The sequence below is a fragment of the Aedes albopictus genome, chromosome 1 (assembly GCF_035046485.1).
Source record: "Aedes albopictus strain Foshan chromosome 1, AalbF5, whole genome shotgun sequence".
Classification (NCBI taxonomy): Eukaryota; Metazoa; Arthropoda; class Insecta; order Diptera; family Culicidae; genus Aedes; species Aedes albopictus.
Window position 1 is genome coordinate 252293895 of NC_085136.1, and position 16481 is coordinate 252310375.

The 16481-nt window shown below is 41.1% G+C and overlaps 1 protein-coding gene across 8 annotated transcripts in view; it reads left to right on the top strand.

The window, feature by feature from the left end:
• Positions 1-832: 832 nt before the first annotated feature.
• The window catches only part of LOC109400469 (uncharacterized), a 57888-nt gene continuing 42239 nt past the window's right edge, over positions 833-16481 (top strand). For 4 of the 8 annotated variants that reach the window (XM_029860189.2, XM_062846610.1, XM_062846609.1 and 1 more), the window contains exons 1-8: positions 834-1015; positions 1115-1485; positions 12497-13567; positions 13743-14018; positions 14104-14307; positions 14451-14609; positions 14674-14961; positions 15035-15202. In XM_029860189.2, the coding sequence (XP_029716049.2) occupies positions 1188-1485; positions 12497-13567; positions 13743-14018; positions 14104-14307; positions 14451-14609; positions 14674-14961; positions 15035-15202 (2464 nt within the window). In that variant the 5' untranslated portion in view covers positions 834-1015; positions 1115-1187. Of the gene's footprint in view, positions 1016-1114; positions 1486-12496; positions 13568-13742; positions 14019-14103; positions 14308-14450; positions 14610-14673; positions 14962-15034; positions 15203-16481 lie in introns of all 8 variants that reach the window. The other 4 variants (XM_062846607.1, XM_062846608.1, XM_062846612.1 and 1 more) reach the window with 4 other exon arrangements.

A 16481-nucleotide genomic window follows, 5' to 3' on the forward strand; every position in this document is an offset into this window, starting at 1 on the left:
TGGTGAACTAAATGCGGTATACTGTACGTACCTAATTCTAAACAAAATTTCAAATTAATCGGTTTGAAACTGACTTAGTTATAGCGACAAGTGCCCAAAATAGGCATACCTGCCCAAATGGTACAAGACCCTACCTACCGGATCTAAGCGCATCTGAAAGAGGAGTAAATTTTCCTCGAAAATTTCTTTCCAAAAAGTGCTCGTTTGTTTCTCTACGATGCGGAATTTGATACGAAAAAGTGAAAAAAGTCCACTTTGCCTATGCTGCACCAAGGCACGTTTTTCGTAGGGTTCTCATTCCTGCCACCAGATGCGGAGGGATCGTTAGCTTCCGTTGGATTCCACGTATGTGGCAACCCTAATCCCACCTTATGCATCTGACAGGAGCCAACATCAATCGTGTATCCACAATGGAATCCATTGTGGATACACAAATGTTTACATACTAGATGTTGGATTCTTAAAAATGGCGGCCTCGCACCCTGGTGTTGGATTCACCCACGTATGTGGCAACCCTAATCCCACCTTATGCATCTGACAGGAGCCAACATCAATCGTGTATCCACAATGGAATCCATTGTGGATACACAAATGTTTACATACTAGATGTTGGATTCTTAAAAATGGCGGCCTCGCACCCTGGTGGATTCACCGGATTCACCTATTCCTTTTGGAGCCAAGAAAAAGGAAACAAAAGAGAACTTAAATTACGGTGCGTGGGGTTCTCCGTGTAGAATTTGGCTGCGTTCGATTGAACCAACTTTACACACACGCCCTTTCGAAAGCACTGTCGGCGGCGCCTCGAGCGCCTCCGCGTGCCGTCAGAAATTTTCCCTTCAACTGTCAAATTTCCTGAAAACGCTTGCGTGCCAGAGCTTCACAAACATTTTTGCCGGACAAATTTTCGTTCGTTTAGCCGGTAATTGTAGGAAATTCCAAGGAAATTTTGTGTCGGAAATCAGCCGGAATCAGTGCCGCATCGATTCCACCTGTTTTTGATCAGTTTTATAAGGAGGTAAGTGGAAAAAAATCGAATTTGCTTTCGCCAATGGCGCATCCTACAAAAGCGGCACCATTTTGCCTCTGTCTCTTCTCTCGTACCCTTGCCCGGCAGCAGTGAGAGTGGTTCGTGGATTGCTAGCCGTCAGCCATATTTACGATCGAAGGGGAAACCGATTCTGAGAGGGATGGATCGCAAGCAGTTAATCTACGTGGAGAACATTTCTCCGACCAGCAGCGAGCAGAACCTGCAGGTGTACCTGGAAAAGTTTGCCCCTGTCCAGGCGGTGTACTTCCTGCGGGAGAAGCAATGCACCAAGCGGTCGATTGCGGCGTTCCTGCGGGTTGCCAACGAAACCGATCGGGACATCATTATGCTGCGGAATCAGCAGAACTATCGCGGCAAGCGGTTGTTTATGCTGCAGGCCGATAAGCCGCATGAATACCAGGCGGACCTCACCATCATCGTGCGGAACATTACCAGGCGTGAGTATTCTGTTTGATACCTACCTACTAATACAATTTCGATCGAGGTCAACCAGATGTTGGAATTTTGGTTTGTTTTTGGTCAAATATTTGACCCTGTCTGCTAGCATCTTAAGGGAACCTACATATCATTCATAATTGAGGCCTTACACAGGGTCAAACAATCAACATCTGTTTGACAATAACGAAAATTTGATCCAGTCAAACAAGATGCTTGAGCATGCAGGGGCTCTCAAACTTTTGTCCCTTGCGAACCACTTAAAATTGTAATAGGATTTGGCGACCCCCAGCACGTATTTAAAAATTTAAAATCCATAGCATTTAAAAAAAATGAAAAGATTTTTTAAATAGGTACATTTTACCCCTTTCATTGTAGAGACGAACCAGCCAAGGGCTGAAAATCTCTCAAATAAAGATAAATCAATCAATCAATCAACCCTTTCATTGTGAAATAAGTTTATTTTAATTGTACATAAGTGTTCAATTAAAAGTATGGCAAATCAGGCATGTTCTTTATACAAATTTAACTTTTCCGGTTCTGTATTACTACAAAACTCCACAGATTTTAGGAATTCTGTAAAACAGAATCCCTAAAATCTGGAGTTTTGTATGCTAACTTATCACAAATTCTTGAGACAGAGTTCGAGACAGAAACATATTTGTTAACAACAGGCAGATAGCTCATTTCAAATTTTACGCCAGATTTAAATTTTTCATACCAAATATAATATAAAAATCTGTCTGCGACCCATCAGTGGGCCGTCATCTATAGATTGAGAAACGCTGGGTTAGAGAATGTTTTATGGGCTATCGCGATGCGTGAACGATTCTGGCATGAAATCGATTGAGAAAATTTAATGAGAATGTATGACAATATAATGTTTGTCTTTAACGCTCTACGCAGCATATCTGTGCTATGCTTTAGGCGTGAGGCCTATTGTACCAGCCAATGCGACAGCAAGCAGTAGCAGCCTTTTTTCCGTTTCCAGCACTGCCAAAACCAATTGATTTTTCACTTCAATGGAAAATAAACGGTTACATGAACAATATTGGCAATCTCGAAATTCTAGTACTTACAGTCCAGCCTCCCGTGGTGCATAGGACTGCAGGCAGTGAACAAAGTCATGATTCAGCAACTCAATCGATCACTGCGAGGATAGTATCAATGGATACTGAAAAGAAGAAGAAATTTTCGTCACTCCGTGGCCTTCGGAGTACTTCAGGGTATCCCTTTTGAACCTTTGGTCATAACTTCTGATCTTACAGTCGTTGTTCGATTTCGATTGAAGGGAAACACCAACCTCTCAATTGTGAACACTTCCTTCCCTGCGGACCAATTCCGGATCTTCAAAACAAAGATCCGGAATTGTGTGAATGTGTCCAAACCCGTGCTGAAAATGTCATTTCAACACATATAAATTCAACCACCATTCGTATGGTAAACACGCAGTTTCGGTCCTATAACAGTTCCCCGAATTCCATTACTCCGAAAACCATCTCCACGAAAACCAATACTCCGAATGGTCCAGTACCCCGAATTCCATCAGCCCGAATGCCATTATCCCGAATAGATGATTACCCCGAAAAAATATGTTCCAATTATGTTGTCAAAGGAAACTGATGTCTGAAAAAATAAACTTAATTTTTATCGGAAATTTTGCCTTCTTTTCTGCATCGGCTATTCTTTCTAGACTTAGGCGTTAATAATGAGATCATGATGTGGAGCAAATGCATTTAATGAAGATTTTTCCTTCTTTTATCGTAGGTTGTTGTTTTTTATATTGTTACAGTGATTTATTGTTTAGCTCATCGGTTTGAATTCGATAGAGGCGATAGAGGAGCAGTACTCTATAGGGTGGGGCGGGGCAAGATGGGTCGCGGGGCAAGATGGGTCAGGGCCATTTTCGGGCGCATTACTCATGTTTTGATTATGTTAATAATTTTGTTAGATGACCAGCATGAATATACAAAAGTTTGGGGCATTGATTGAAAAATTATACACTCTCATTGGAAATAAAAAATAAAATGGTTTTTTGCCATTTTTCTTATGCGATACATTCCATATATTCTCCATATAAACGGCCGCGGGGCAAGATGGGTCACCTTCAATTTTGAACGTATTTTTGGAGCATTCAAAAGTTATTTATTTTTTATTACAAGACTATCTCATAAATGACTTCAATCAAGCGGAATGAACGCTCAAAATTATAACATAAAATTATGATAATTTTTTAGTAAAAACATCGATTTTCAAGTCGCCTCAGGACCACTCAAATCGTAAAGTTTTTTATATTCCAAATAAATTTATAAAATGTTTACTAGTAGCTCTTGTCTACTCAGTATGGATATGGAGCATATTTGAATGCGGAACAAATCTTATATTTTGACGTTTTTCGTTGAGAAAATGTTAATTACTTAAAAGGTGACCCATCTTGCCCCGCACTTTTTTCACGGCACAAAATCGATCACTTTTTAAAACTGCTTGTTTAACATCATATTTTGTATTTAATGAACTTTTTACGACTTTTAGCATAGCTAACTAGTGTATTAAAGAGTAGCGGACGAATTCAAACCAATCCGATTTGTATTTACGAAGTTATGGTGATCCATCCTTATGCGACCCATCTTGCCCCGCCCCACCCTATAACTCGCCTAATCATTTCACAGTACTGCTTTTTCTATTTATTCTAAATGAGCTATTTCTTTATACCCTCATCATTCCCAGACTCGAAAGAATAGCAGTTTAACAAAAGAAGGAATAATATCTAGTATTGAGTTTCATACTATTGGCATTCAGTATCAGTGCAGTGCCAGTTACATATATTAGGTGAAAACTATTCCTGCACACAGTGGCGTCTCGTAACCTCACTTTTTACCTGTTCAACGACCCTAAAAGTTGCATTTGCAGAAAATTCAGGATCCGAATCAAATTGAAAATGGGCGGAAACGGCTATTCTCGTCATTTTCTATAAATTACACGCCAATTTATTGCGAAAAATTAAGAATTTGCATTCGTTGAACAGGTAGAGTTGAGGTTAGGGAATCGCCACTGCCTGCACATCAGAAATTCTCGGGAAAAAGTATTATGAATTAAAAGACTTAATTTGGCAGGGAAAATGCATTCGAGATAAATGTCATTCGGGGAAAGGCTTTCGGGGTAATGGTCTATTCGGGGTATGTAATGGCTTTCGGGGTATTGGTTTTCGGGGGAGTGGTATTCGGGGTAATGGTATTCGGGGAACTGTTATAGGATCCGCAGATTCGTATGGTGGCATACGAGGATACCATCCGCACAGCCCTTCAATGTCAAGAACCCACTCACATTTCCTCTTTCTTCAACCTTTTATACACGAAGCTACGACAGCATCAATACCTCGTACCAGTGGTAGACCAGGGCGCAAGCTCTACACTGGTGGACGAAAAAAAACAAAGCAATAAAGACTAGAAGAAAAGCGCTTCGCAAACTACCCCGACAAGGAACAGGCGCTAATTGCCTACCTAAAGTTACGCAATAAATGTCGTCAAGTTATTAATTTATTTATTTATTTATTTATTACACCGTCTTCGACATACATAGTACAGACTGAGCTTATAAACTAACACAATTAAATTATCTTAGGATCTAAACAATTCTCTTCAGTCGGGTTTTAAAAACAGATTTGGACATATTAAAATCGAACACTTCACAAACATTATTAAACAAGCGAATGCAAGAGTCAAGTGGTTTATTATATCCGTAATTTGTTCGGAGATAGGGCACAGCCAAAAGAGAAGAGTACCGGAACCGCCGAGGTGGAATATTAAACGGTATCTGCTCAAGAAGCGAAGAGCAGTCGATTGCTCCCGTGATTATGTCGAAGACGAATAAACGCTGCATGTTCTCTCGCCTGGTCGATAGTGGTTCCAATCCTATCAGAGTTTGCATCTTGCCGAATAAGGAGGAAGATTAACTGGATCGTTCCACGGTAGTAGCCGCAGTGCAAAACGGAGAAATTTCTTCTGTACACGTTCTACGCTGGCGATATGATGTACATAGTATGGAGACCAAACCTGTGATGCATACTTTAGTATGTTCCGCACTAACGAACAATAAAGTGTTTTTAGGACGTACACGTCGGTGAATTCCGAACCATGCCGGTGTATGAATCCTAGCACAGAAAACGCATTCGCTGTTACAGTTCCCACATGTACGTTGAAGTTCAGCTTTTTGTCCACGATGACTCCAAGGTCGCAGATTGACGTTGTTAAGCGTTCCAATTGTTCTCCATCCATATTGTAACGATAGTGATGGGGATTGTAAGAGCGAGTAAACGATATGATTTTACATTTTTGACTATTCACACGCATGCCGTTATCGCTACACCAAACCAACACGGTGTTGATGTCCTCTTGAAGGTCGGCAGAGTCTAGCGGTGAACACACCACACGGAATAATTTAAGGTCGTCAGCAAACGAAAGTTTAAAAGACGAAAGCAGCAAACACAAATCGTTAACAAATATGTTAAAAATCAGCGGTCCAAGCAAACTTCCCTGTGGGACTCCGGACGTAATGGAAAACATGCGAGATTCGGTTGAGTTAACCCGTTTCGGTCCTAGTTGGGAATTTAATTTCAAAATATCACTGTGACTTCATTTTCCAACCGATTTTTACGAAATTTTGTACGAAGATCGCGCTACATCTCTAGTTGCATGGAAAAATTTTAAATTGGTATTTTGGTCCTTGGGGTCTGAGTTATTGAAGGGGTTATATGGGTCAAATCAGGTCAAAAATGGACCAACTTCCTTTTAACCACTGATTACTTGTAAAAAACACATGCAATATGATTGCAAACATGTTCAATTATCTTTTTATAATTACAGACGCATAGTTTGAGTAAATTGAGATTGTCTGGTTTTGGTTCCGGATGTTCCGGGTCGCGTTTAGGGTGCGTTCGGAGGACACTTCTCAAACGTTCCCTACACATGACATTTTTTCTCGCATAATTCTGAAAACAGGCTTGTCATGATTCATTCTTCATAATATTGTATACTAAGTATATTGAAGGAATATTCAAAGGATTTTTTTGGCATATTGGCCGCCATCCCGGATGTTCCGGGAACCTGGGACCATCAGGGGAAGTGGCCATTTTCCAAACAGTTATGAAACATGGCTTGCGACATATCAATCTTCATGTTTTTGCAAATGAAGTATGTTAGAGGAGAATTTAGAGGTTTTTGGACACATTGGCCACAATTCCGTATGTTCCGGGAACCTGGAACCACTCGGGGAAGTGACCATTTTCCAAATTGTTATGAAACATGGATTGCGAAAAATCGATCTTCATAACTTTGCAAAACAAGTGGGATAGAGTAGAATTCAGAGGTTTTTGGACATATTGGCCACCATCCCGGATGTTCCGGGAACCTGGAACCACCCGGGGAAGTGGCCATTTTCCAAATTGTTATGAAACATGGCTTGTGACATATCAATCTTCATGATTTTGCAAAACAAGTATGTTAGTGGAGAATTTAGAGGTTCTTGGACATATTGGTCACAATTACGGATGTTCCGGGAACCTGGAACCACCCGGGGAAGTGGCCATTTTCCAAACATGTAATGAAACATGGCTTGCGACATATCAATCTTCATGATTTTGCAAAACAAGTATGGCAGAGGAGAATTCAGAGGTTTTTTTTAACATATTGGACACCATTCCGTATGTTCCGGGAACCTGGAACCACCCGGGGAAGTAGCCATTTTCCAAACAGTTATGAAACATGGCTTGCGACATATCAATCTTCATGATTTTGCAAATGAATTATGTTAGAGGAGAATTTAGAGGTTTTTGGACATATTGGCCACAATTCTGTGTGTTTCGGGAACCTGAAACCACCCGAGGAAGTGGTCATTGCTCAAACAGTTATGAAACAAGGCTTGCGACATATCAATCTTCATGATTTTGCAAAACAAATATGTTAGAGAAGAATTCAGAGGTTTTTGGACATATTGGCCACCATCTTGGATGTTCCGGGAATCTGGAACCACCCAGGGAAGTGGCCATTTCCCCAAACAGTTATGCAACACGTTTTGCGACAAATCAGTCTTCATGATTTTGCAAAACAAGTATATTAGAGTAGAATTCGAAGATTTTTGAACATATTGGCCACAATTTCGGATGTTCCGGGAACCTGGAACCACCTAGGGAAGTGGCCATTTTCCAAACAATTATAATACATGGCTTGCGACAAATCAGTCTTCATGATTTTGCAAAACAAGTATGTAAGAGTGGAGTTCAGAGGTTTTTGGACATATTGGCAACTATATCTGGATGTTCCGGGAAAATAGCCACTTCCTTGGATGGCTGCAAGTTCCCAGATCATCCGGAGTATTATCCAATATGTCCACAACCTCTACCCTACCTAATTTGCAAAATCATGAAGATTGATATGTTGCAAGCCATGTTTCATAACAATTTGGAGAATGGCCACTTCCCCGGGTGGTTCCAGGTTCCCGGAACATCTGGGATGGCGGCCAATATGTTCAAAAATCTCTGAGTTCTACTCTAACTTACTTGTTTTGCAAAATCATGAAGATCGATATGTCTTAAGCCATGTTTCATAATTGTTTGTGAAATGGCCACTTCCCCAGGTGGTTCCAAGTTCCCGGAACATCCGAAATTGTGGCCATTGTGTTCAAAAACCTCTGAATTCTCCTTTAACATACTTGTTTTGCAATATCATGAAAATTTATATGTAACAAGCCTTGTTTCATAACTGTTTGGAAAATGGCCACTTCCCCAGGTGGTTCCTGGTTCGCGGAACATCCGAAATTGTGGCCAATATGTCCAAAAACCTCTGAATTCTACTCTAACATATTTGTTTTGTAAAATCATGAAGATTGATATGTCGCAAGCCTTGTTTCATAAATGTTTGGGAAATAGCCACTTCCCCGGGAGGCTCCAGGTTCCCGGAACATCCAGAATCGTAGCCAATATGTCCAAAAAACCTCTGAATTCTCCTCTAACATACTTGTTTTGCAAAATCATGAAGATTGATATATCGCAAGCCATGTTTCATAATTGTTTGGAAAATGGCCACTTCCCCAGGTGGTTCCAAGTTCCCGGAACATCCGTAATTGTGGCCAAGATGTCCAAAAACCTATGAAGTCTCCTTTAACATACTTGTTTTGCAAAATCATGAAGATTGATATGTCGCAAGCCATGTTTCATAACAATTTGAAAAATGGCCACTTCCCCGAGTGGTTCCAGGTTCCTGGAACATCCGTAATTGTGACCAATATGTCCAAGAACCTATACATTCTCCTCTAACATACTTGTTTTGCAAAATCATGAAGATTGATATGTCACAAGCCATGTTTCATAACAATTTGGAAAATGGCCACTTCCCCGGGTGGTTCCAGGTTCCCGGAACATCGGGGATGGTGGCCAATATGTCCAAAAACCTCTGAATTCTACTCTATCCCACTTGTTTTGCAAAATTATGAAGATTGATATGTCGCAATCCATGTTTCATAACAATTTGGAAAATGGTCACTTCCCCGAGTGGTTCCAGGTTCCCGGAACATACGGAATTGTGGCCAATGTGTCCAAAAACCTCTAAATTCTCCTCTAACATACTTCATTTGCAAAAACATGAAGATTGATATGTCGCAAGCCATGTTTCATAACTGTTTGGAAAATGGCCACTTCCCCGGATGGTCCCAGGTTCCCGGAACATCCGGGATGGCGGCCAATATGTCAAAAAAAATCCTTTGAATATTCCTTCAATATACTTAGTATACACAATTATGAAGAATGAATCATGACAAGCCTGTTTTTAGAATTATGCGAGAAAAAATGTCATGTGTAGGGAACGTTTGAGAAGTGTCCTCCGAACGCACCCTAAACGCGACCCGGAACATCCGGAACCAAAACCAGACAATCTCAATTTACTCAAACTATGCGTCTGTAATTATAAAAAGATAATTGAACATGTTTGCAATCATATTGCATGTGTTTTTTACAAGTAATCAGTGGTTAAAAGGAAGTTGGTCCATTTTTGACCTGATTTGACCCATATAACCCCTTCAATAACTCAGACCCCAAGGACCAAAATACCAATTTAAAATTTTTCCATACAACTAGAGATGTAGCGCGATCTTCGTACAAAATTTCGTAAAAATCGGTTGGAAAATGAAGTCACAGTGATTTTTTGAAATTAAATTCCCAACTAGGACCGAAACGGGTTAATGAACTTTATTCTAACATTATTCTAACGGATTATGAAGTTGTTTGGGCAAAATTCATCATAAAAATATTAAAACAGAGGGGTGCTCATCTTGCCCCGTCCTACCCTAATGGTCAAAGTTGATAATACGAGGTCACCACAATATGCCCTGACGCCGATAATGTCGGAGAAGTGCCGTCAGTCAATCGGAACGTGGTCGATTTGAGATTCCGTCTGCTGTGGTGATCTCCAGGTGTAACAATAAGGGAGGCTGTGTTGGAAAAAGGTGCTTTTATATTTTAGATGAATAAAGTCAACCGGGTTAATCTGAAGCGGAATTTGTACAAGTAAGGTATATGTGATTTGTAGTGATGTAGGAACTATCAGGTTTGGTGGCTACGAGTAGACTGAATGTCTTTTTATTTTCATTCTCTTTTGAACCCGTTGGCTCAACTCCTCGGTTAGCCCGATTATTGTTACAAAGTGTTTCAGACCGCATTAGGGATGCTCAAATAGAATACAACAATTCTTCCCCCTTGGAGAGTTTAAGGAATAATTTGAACTTGAAATTAACACTATTACACAGAACATAGTACATACTACAAACTCATTTTTTAAACTGGTCCTGAAATTATTTCGCAAAACTATCTTGTGATACAAACACTTCCGACCGAATAACTTTTCATGTATCTCTTGAACCACTAAGTGTCGTGTGTTACTGAAGGTAGCCAGATGTCTGCAATCTATTTCGCCCTTTGGAGATTGTTTAAATTTGACCTTTCTAGATGGCGGCTCATCTTCTGAAGTGATCGTGTAGTCGTACTTCACATCCTTCAGCTTGTTGTGTAATGTATTCCTCATAACTGAACACTTTGGCCTTCGCCCTGCTGCCCTCTCTTGAAAGCATCCGCATCTGGACCGTATCCAACGTACCATTGTGTAAACATCCCATGCATGTATCTGTAAGAAATTAAGCACGTGAAATTTTATATCTGCTGAACCATTACGTTGACCATTAGGTCTATTCACTAAATTGTCAGTTGGTTCTAAGAACATATTATCTGAAAATTCATCGTTTACTTGAACTATTTCCCATATAACACATACATTACTTGCCTTTGCAAACTTTAATGTCTTAACAATCAGAAGCCTTTGCCTTGATTTTGCACTTGTTTTACCTCCATAGGACTTGATCTGTACTTCCAAATTCAAAATAACATCTTTCGTCAATTTATCAGTTTTTTGTACACTCGTGTTGAACTCAAATGATAGCTCCAAATCCTTAGCTGTTCGTTCAACATGGCTGCTCAAATAAAAATTAAAAACATAATTATCCCACTCTGTATAAGGCAGAAGCAGTTCAATCTCTCCAAATATCACTAAACAATTCGTTACAAAGTAGGCCAATCGTTCCTTCTCATTTATGTTTTTCGCGTGATAAAAATATGCCAACTCACAGCACCCGCCGTCTTGCGCGCCATTGAAAGGGTCACCTTTGCAATTGGCCTCCCAAAAATAAAAAGTTTTGTAGTTGATCATTGTATTAAAACACCAAATGAAATCTGTCAAAATTTTACTATCACAGAACATTTTACCTCAAAAAGACAACTTTTGGTTGCTGTTTCAACACATTCAAAACCTACAATAAAACTTACATCTGGACTTTTCCAACCTTATAAGACTAAAAAATGTTTTCTCAACGTAACCCTTTCTGTTATGAACACAGTAGCATTAAAAAGTTATGATTTAGCTATTTTCTGCGTCTAGTAAGGATGAGTAACTTTTTCTTTGTGTTGAGAATATTAGGTAATATCATAAATAATTACACAATCACTCACAAAAGTTTTGATGAGAAGATAACTTTTTTATCACCCTATTGTTTCTCACCACGCACAAAGCCAACAAAGGCTTTTATATTCCTGCAACCATCAACCAAGCCTTGATTTAATGCAGATGGCGAATGCTTTCTCCACACGCTGCCTCTGCTTTCTTCAGAATCTTCACTTTTTGCACTTGTGTATGATGGCCGATACTTACTCTCTCAGTTTATAATTGACCAAGGTGGGCAATTAGCTACACGCTTAGCCTGAGCTTTGTTATAAAGAATGTCGCAAGCTACTGCAACGATGTGGACTATTGACGAATTCTATTTAACCGCGACATACAAATTTTTCACTAAGTTTTTCTATAAGCACGCGTTAACATTCACTATAGTTTTTACTCGTCGACACTTTTATATTTTAGATGAATAAAGTCAACCGGGTTAATCTGAAGCGGAATTTGTACAAGTAAGGTATATGTGATTTGTAGTGATGTAGGAACTATCAGGTTTGGTGGCTACGAGTAGACTGAATGTCTTTTTATTTTCATTCTCTTTTGAACCCGTTGGCTCAACTCCTCGGTTAGCCCGATTATTGTTACAAAGTGTTTCAGACCGCATTAGGGATGCTCAAATAGAATACAACAGGTGCTACGTATGGCAATATTTTTGGAGGCGGCGAAATCTCGTTCATCTTCCTGTGGGCGCTGAACTTCCCAATTCTCGGTCAGAATTCCAGTTATCGTTTACAAATAATTTGCAATACGTGACCCATCGTGATTAGGTAGAATATTTGAATATTTGTATAATTTGTCCATTCATAATTTTCGTCGTAGACTGTCTCCCAAAGCTGTCCAATAATTACCTAAGACATTTTTCACGTTTTCTTGCCATCCTCTTCTTTCCTTAAACCTTAGTTTTGCCGAAAATTCTACTATTAAAACTACTAATAAACTTTATGGTGTTGCGCCTCTTTTATCATTCTAGAAATCTCTGAGGAGAACTTGTTCGAGCACTTTGAGGATTGCGGCAAGATTACATTTCTGCAGATTCGTACCGACGATTTTGCCTACGTTGCCTTCGAGGACAAGTCGGCGGTGCGTAATGCCTTGAACAAGAACAACCAGCCGCTCAAGGGCTCGAGTCTTAAGATTCAAGTCCTTACCCGTAACCTGGACATTATGATTGTCAACTTGGATACGCTGGCATCTCGCATGCCCGATTTATACCGGAAGATGATTTTGCCCGTGGAACCTCGAGCTCCTGGCAGCCAATCGCAGCCAGCTGTTGCAGAGCAACCCAAACAACAGCAGCAGCCGCAGCAGCAGCAATCCAAGCAGCAGCAGCAGCAACCCAAACAGCAGCAGCAACAGGCTCAACAACAAATGTCAAGACAACAGCAGCAATCTCAGCAGGGAAGACAGCAATCCCAGCAGCAACAGCAACAACAACAAAGAGAAAATCAACAACGCCAGCAGCGTGAAAATCAACAACGTCAGCAACGTGAAAATCAACAACTCCAGCAACAGATCCAAGCTCAGCAACAACAAAGATTGCAACAGCAGCAGCAGATTTTACAGCAAAATAAACCACTGCCCCAACGTCAACAAAATCAACGCCAGCCGTACCAACAGGTTCAAAGTCAAGGGTTGCAACAACAGCAGAACCAACTGCAAAATCAGATACAACTGTTGAAGGATAAGGCTAATGCTCTTTCCGGCAGGCAGCAGCAGCTCCAGCAGCAACCAAAGCAGCAGCGCCAACAACAACAACAACAACCAGCAAAGGTTGAACCGCCCAAGGGACAGCAACCGAAGCAACAGAATAAAGTTGAAACCTCCGACACCGACGAGGTCCAGATTGTCGAGGTTATGGAAACCCAGGAAATCATCGAAGATGACGATGATGACGAGGTGCAAATTGTGGACAAGCCGCCGGTCGAGCCGATTCCATCGGATTACGTTCCGAAACCGGACGATCTGATGCGCCCGATCAAGGCGTCCGAGCTGGTACTGCAGGACGTGCCCAAGCAGAAGAGCGAAGACGATTGTCGGTCCGGTAGGTTTTATTTGTTGAAATGCATTTAGAGATCTGACTTATTGGGGCAACTTTATGCACATACGGCGTAGAATTATTTCAGTACAGCGCGAAGCTCCTTTCGTCCTAGCCTTGCAAACGAATTGACGCAGAAAATCGTTTTCTATAACTACTATTATTCAACTGTTCGTTTCAGTGTGGGTCAACAACATCCAACCGGAGACGCGTCGCATCGATCTGGTCCTGTATCTGGAGCAGTTTGGTGATGTCATTTTGTGCAAGATCGGAAACTCGAACAACTGCGCGTTTACCCGGTGGGCCAAGGTGGTGTTTACCACTGAGGATGCGGCCATCAGGGCAGCGGAGTATTTCCTGCACCCGTTCCAGGGTCGATATCTGTTTGTGCTGCGGTGCTCCAAATACGTCGTCGAAGAACCGGGCAAAGTATTCACGATCGATTACCTGTCGAAGTGTAAGTAGGATTCTTTTTACATTTTTATGCTAATTTATCAATTGTGAATGATGGTTGCGATTAACTTATTTTCTCCCTTGCACAGACGTGGTTTACGAGGACGTCATTAAGGCGTTCAAGAACATCGGAGATATGTACTATCTCGTTCGGTTGTATGACAACACCTATAAAGTGCGCATTTTCTTCCTCGACAAAGTGGATGAGAAGGCTGTACTGGCAGTGGATACAATCGACGGACAACCGGCCAAGTTGGAGCCGTACGTCGAGAACATGCCACTGAGACTAGCAAGTAAGTATTTCTTTTCTAACGGACTTAAAAGCAAAACCCTAAATTCGACGCAAATTCCTCGCATCTTTATCCTGCTTTATACTCACACTGTAGACCTTCAAATTCCCTACTGCAAATGTTTGTTTCACTTTTCACTATTACAGAAACTGTAGCCAAGGAGCTCAAAGAGCAACGTGAAATTTTGGATCCGGAGAAAGAAGCTCGTCTGGCCAAAGTAGACGAAATTTACAAACAAGAAGCGCTCGAACGTTTGTCCATTCGGACGTATACCAATCCGGATCCGAAGACCAGTCCCGTCGAAGGTGAGTTACCCTTGCCAAGTGAATATTTCTTATGATTAGTACTAATGCTCCACTCTCCCAACAGTCGTCATCTACAACGTTCCCGTGGGCACAACGGATCAGCAAATCAGACGTTTCTTCAAACCGGTCGGAGAACCGACGGCCATCCGCCGCGAACCGATCGCAACTGAAACGCACGCAGTGCGTGAGGTCGAGTGCGTTTATGTTGGCTTCCGAACGCTGTCGATGGCCATGCAGGCAGCGGAGATTCCGCCGGAGAGGACGCTCAACTCGTACAATCCGTTCATCTTTACCGCCTGGAGCCAGGTGACCATGAGCGACAAGAACACGGTGCGGATGTTCTTCAACAAATGTAAGTTCGGTTTGATTGTCTGTCTGTTGTAGGTGGTTGTATGTATAATAATCCCATTGACCTTGTATTCCAGTCATCTCCATCCAGGACATCTACAACGGGTTGGCTCACTGCGGTCCGATCAAGTACATCGAGAAGCAGAGGGCCAAACGGGCACTGGTCGTGTTCGGGAATGGCGAGACCGGTTTGATGAATGCCAAAAAGATGAACTTCATCGGTGATACCAAAATCACCAACCAAGGTAGGTGGTTTCTTTTTCGATGTTTTTTTTTGCTTGGCACGATTGTACGTCATTGTCCCACCCGAACGAGAACCCCTCTGGAAGATCATGTTGATGACATTCTAGACATTTGTTCTGGCGTTTTACGTTTTTGGGGTACTTGTTCTTCTTTTTGGCTCTTACTTTTCCTTTGCTTATTCTCAACCAATTTTCTGTGAGAACTTACACAGTTAGGCTTGAAACTTGTAACAATAAAAACCCTACAAATGCGCATTTTATTTTCAAAATGAGGCCCACGTTTGGGAACTAGAACGAAAAATAAAAAATGGAACATTACAAATGCACAAGGATGACGAGGTTTCATTATTATTCTTGATCCATCAGTCATCTAGAATTATATTTTGTTTGGCAGTTCGCCTTTTAGTTTGCAGCATTTGTTGCTACATTCATAGCTTGTGTTTGGTCTAGGAATTTTTAATCCTTTGGGCAACAACACAAGACCGCCTACAATTTGATGTCCGTGTTAGGGGACGGCTTGCGTGTTTTGTACTGGATCGCTCCTGAAATGTTTGAAGCGCTACAAATGCACATCAAATTTAGGGACAGTTTCTCAAGCCAGAGTATAGCATACGATACAAAAATACGACTAAATGCAAACGTAATACACTCCATGCAACAATCGAAGAATTTTACCTAGAATTTTCCATGAATTGTGTTCTCCAATTCATGGAAAATTCTTAAAACTATATTACATACGTCACAACTGCTTTACAAACGTAACACAACACCAGCAACAGCGGAAGAATTTTTCAAGAACCGAAATCGCGATTCTTGAAAAATACTAAAACACTCCTATTTACCATCCTTACAAGTGGTCGGTTGATGGCAGCGATGATCATTTTATTTGGTGTCACCAGACTAACTAAATTACGTAAGCCAAACGCTTACCAGATAACTCCGCGAGTTAAATTGCCACCAGGCTAACTTAAAACTGATTGCCACCAGGCTAACTTAAAACTAATACCGCCAGCGAATCCTAGCAAAGGGTTTGATCTAACGCCATTAACCAACAGCCAAAGAACTGCCATCAACCAAGCACTTACCCTTTATCTATCTTTACTGTTGCGGACACTCATATTTGATCTACTCCAAGTTTGCCTAACCTTAACCAGATGGATCAACAAAGAAACAATAAACTATAACTTGATCGTGGGTTTTTTAGTTGGGCGCCAATGTAACGAATAATACATTGGAACCTTACGAATGCTCATTTTATGTTCCGTGTCGAGCCCCACGTTGG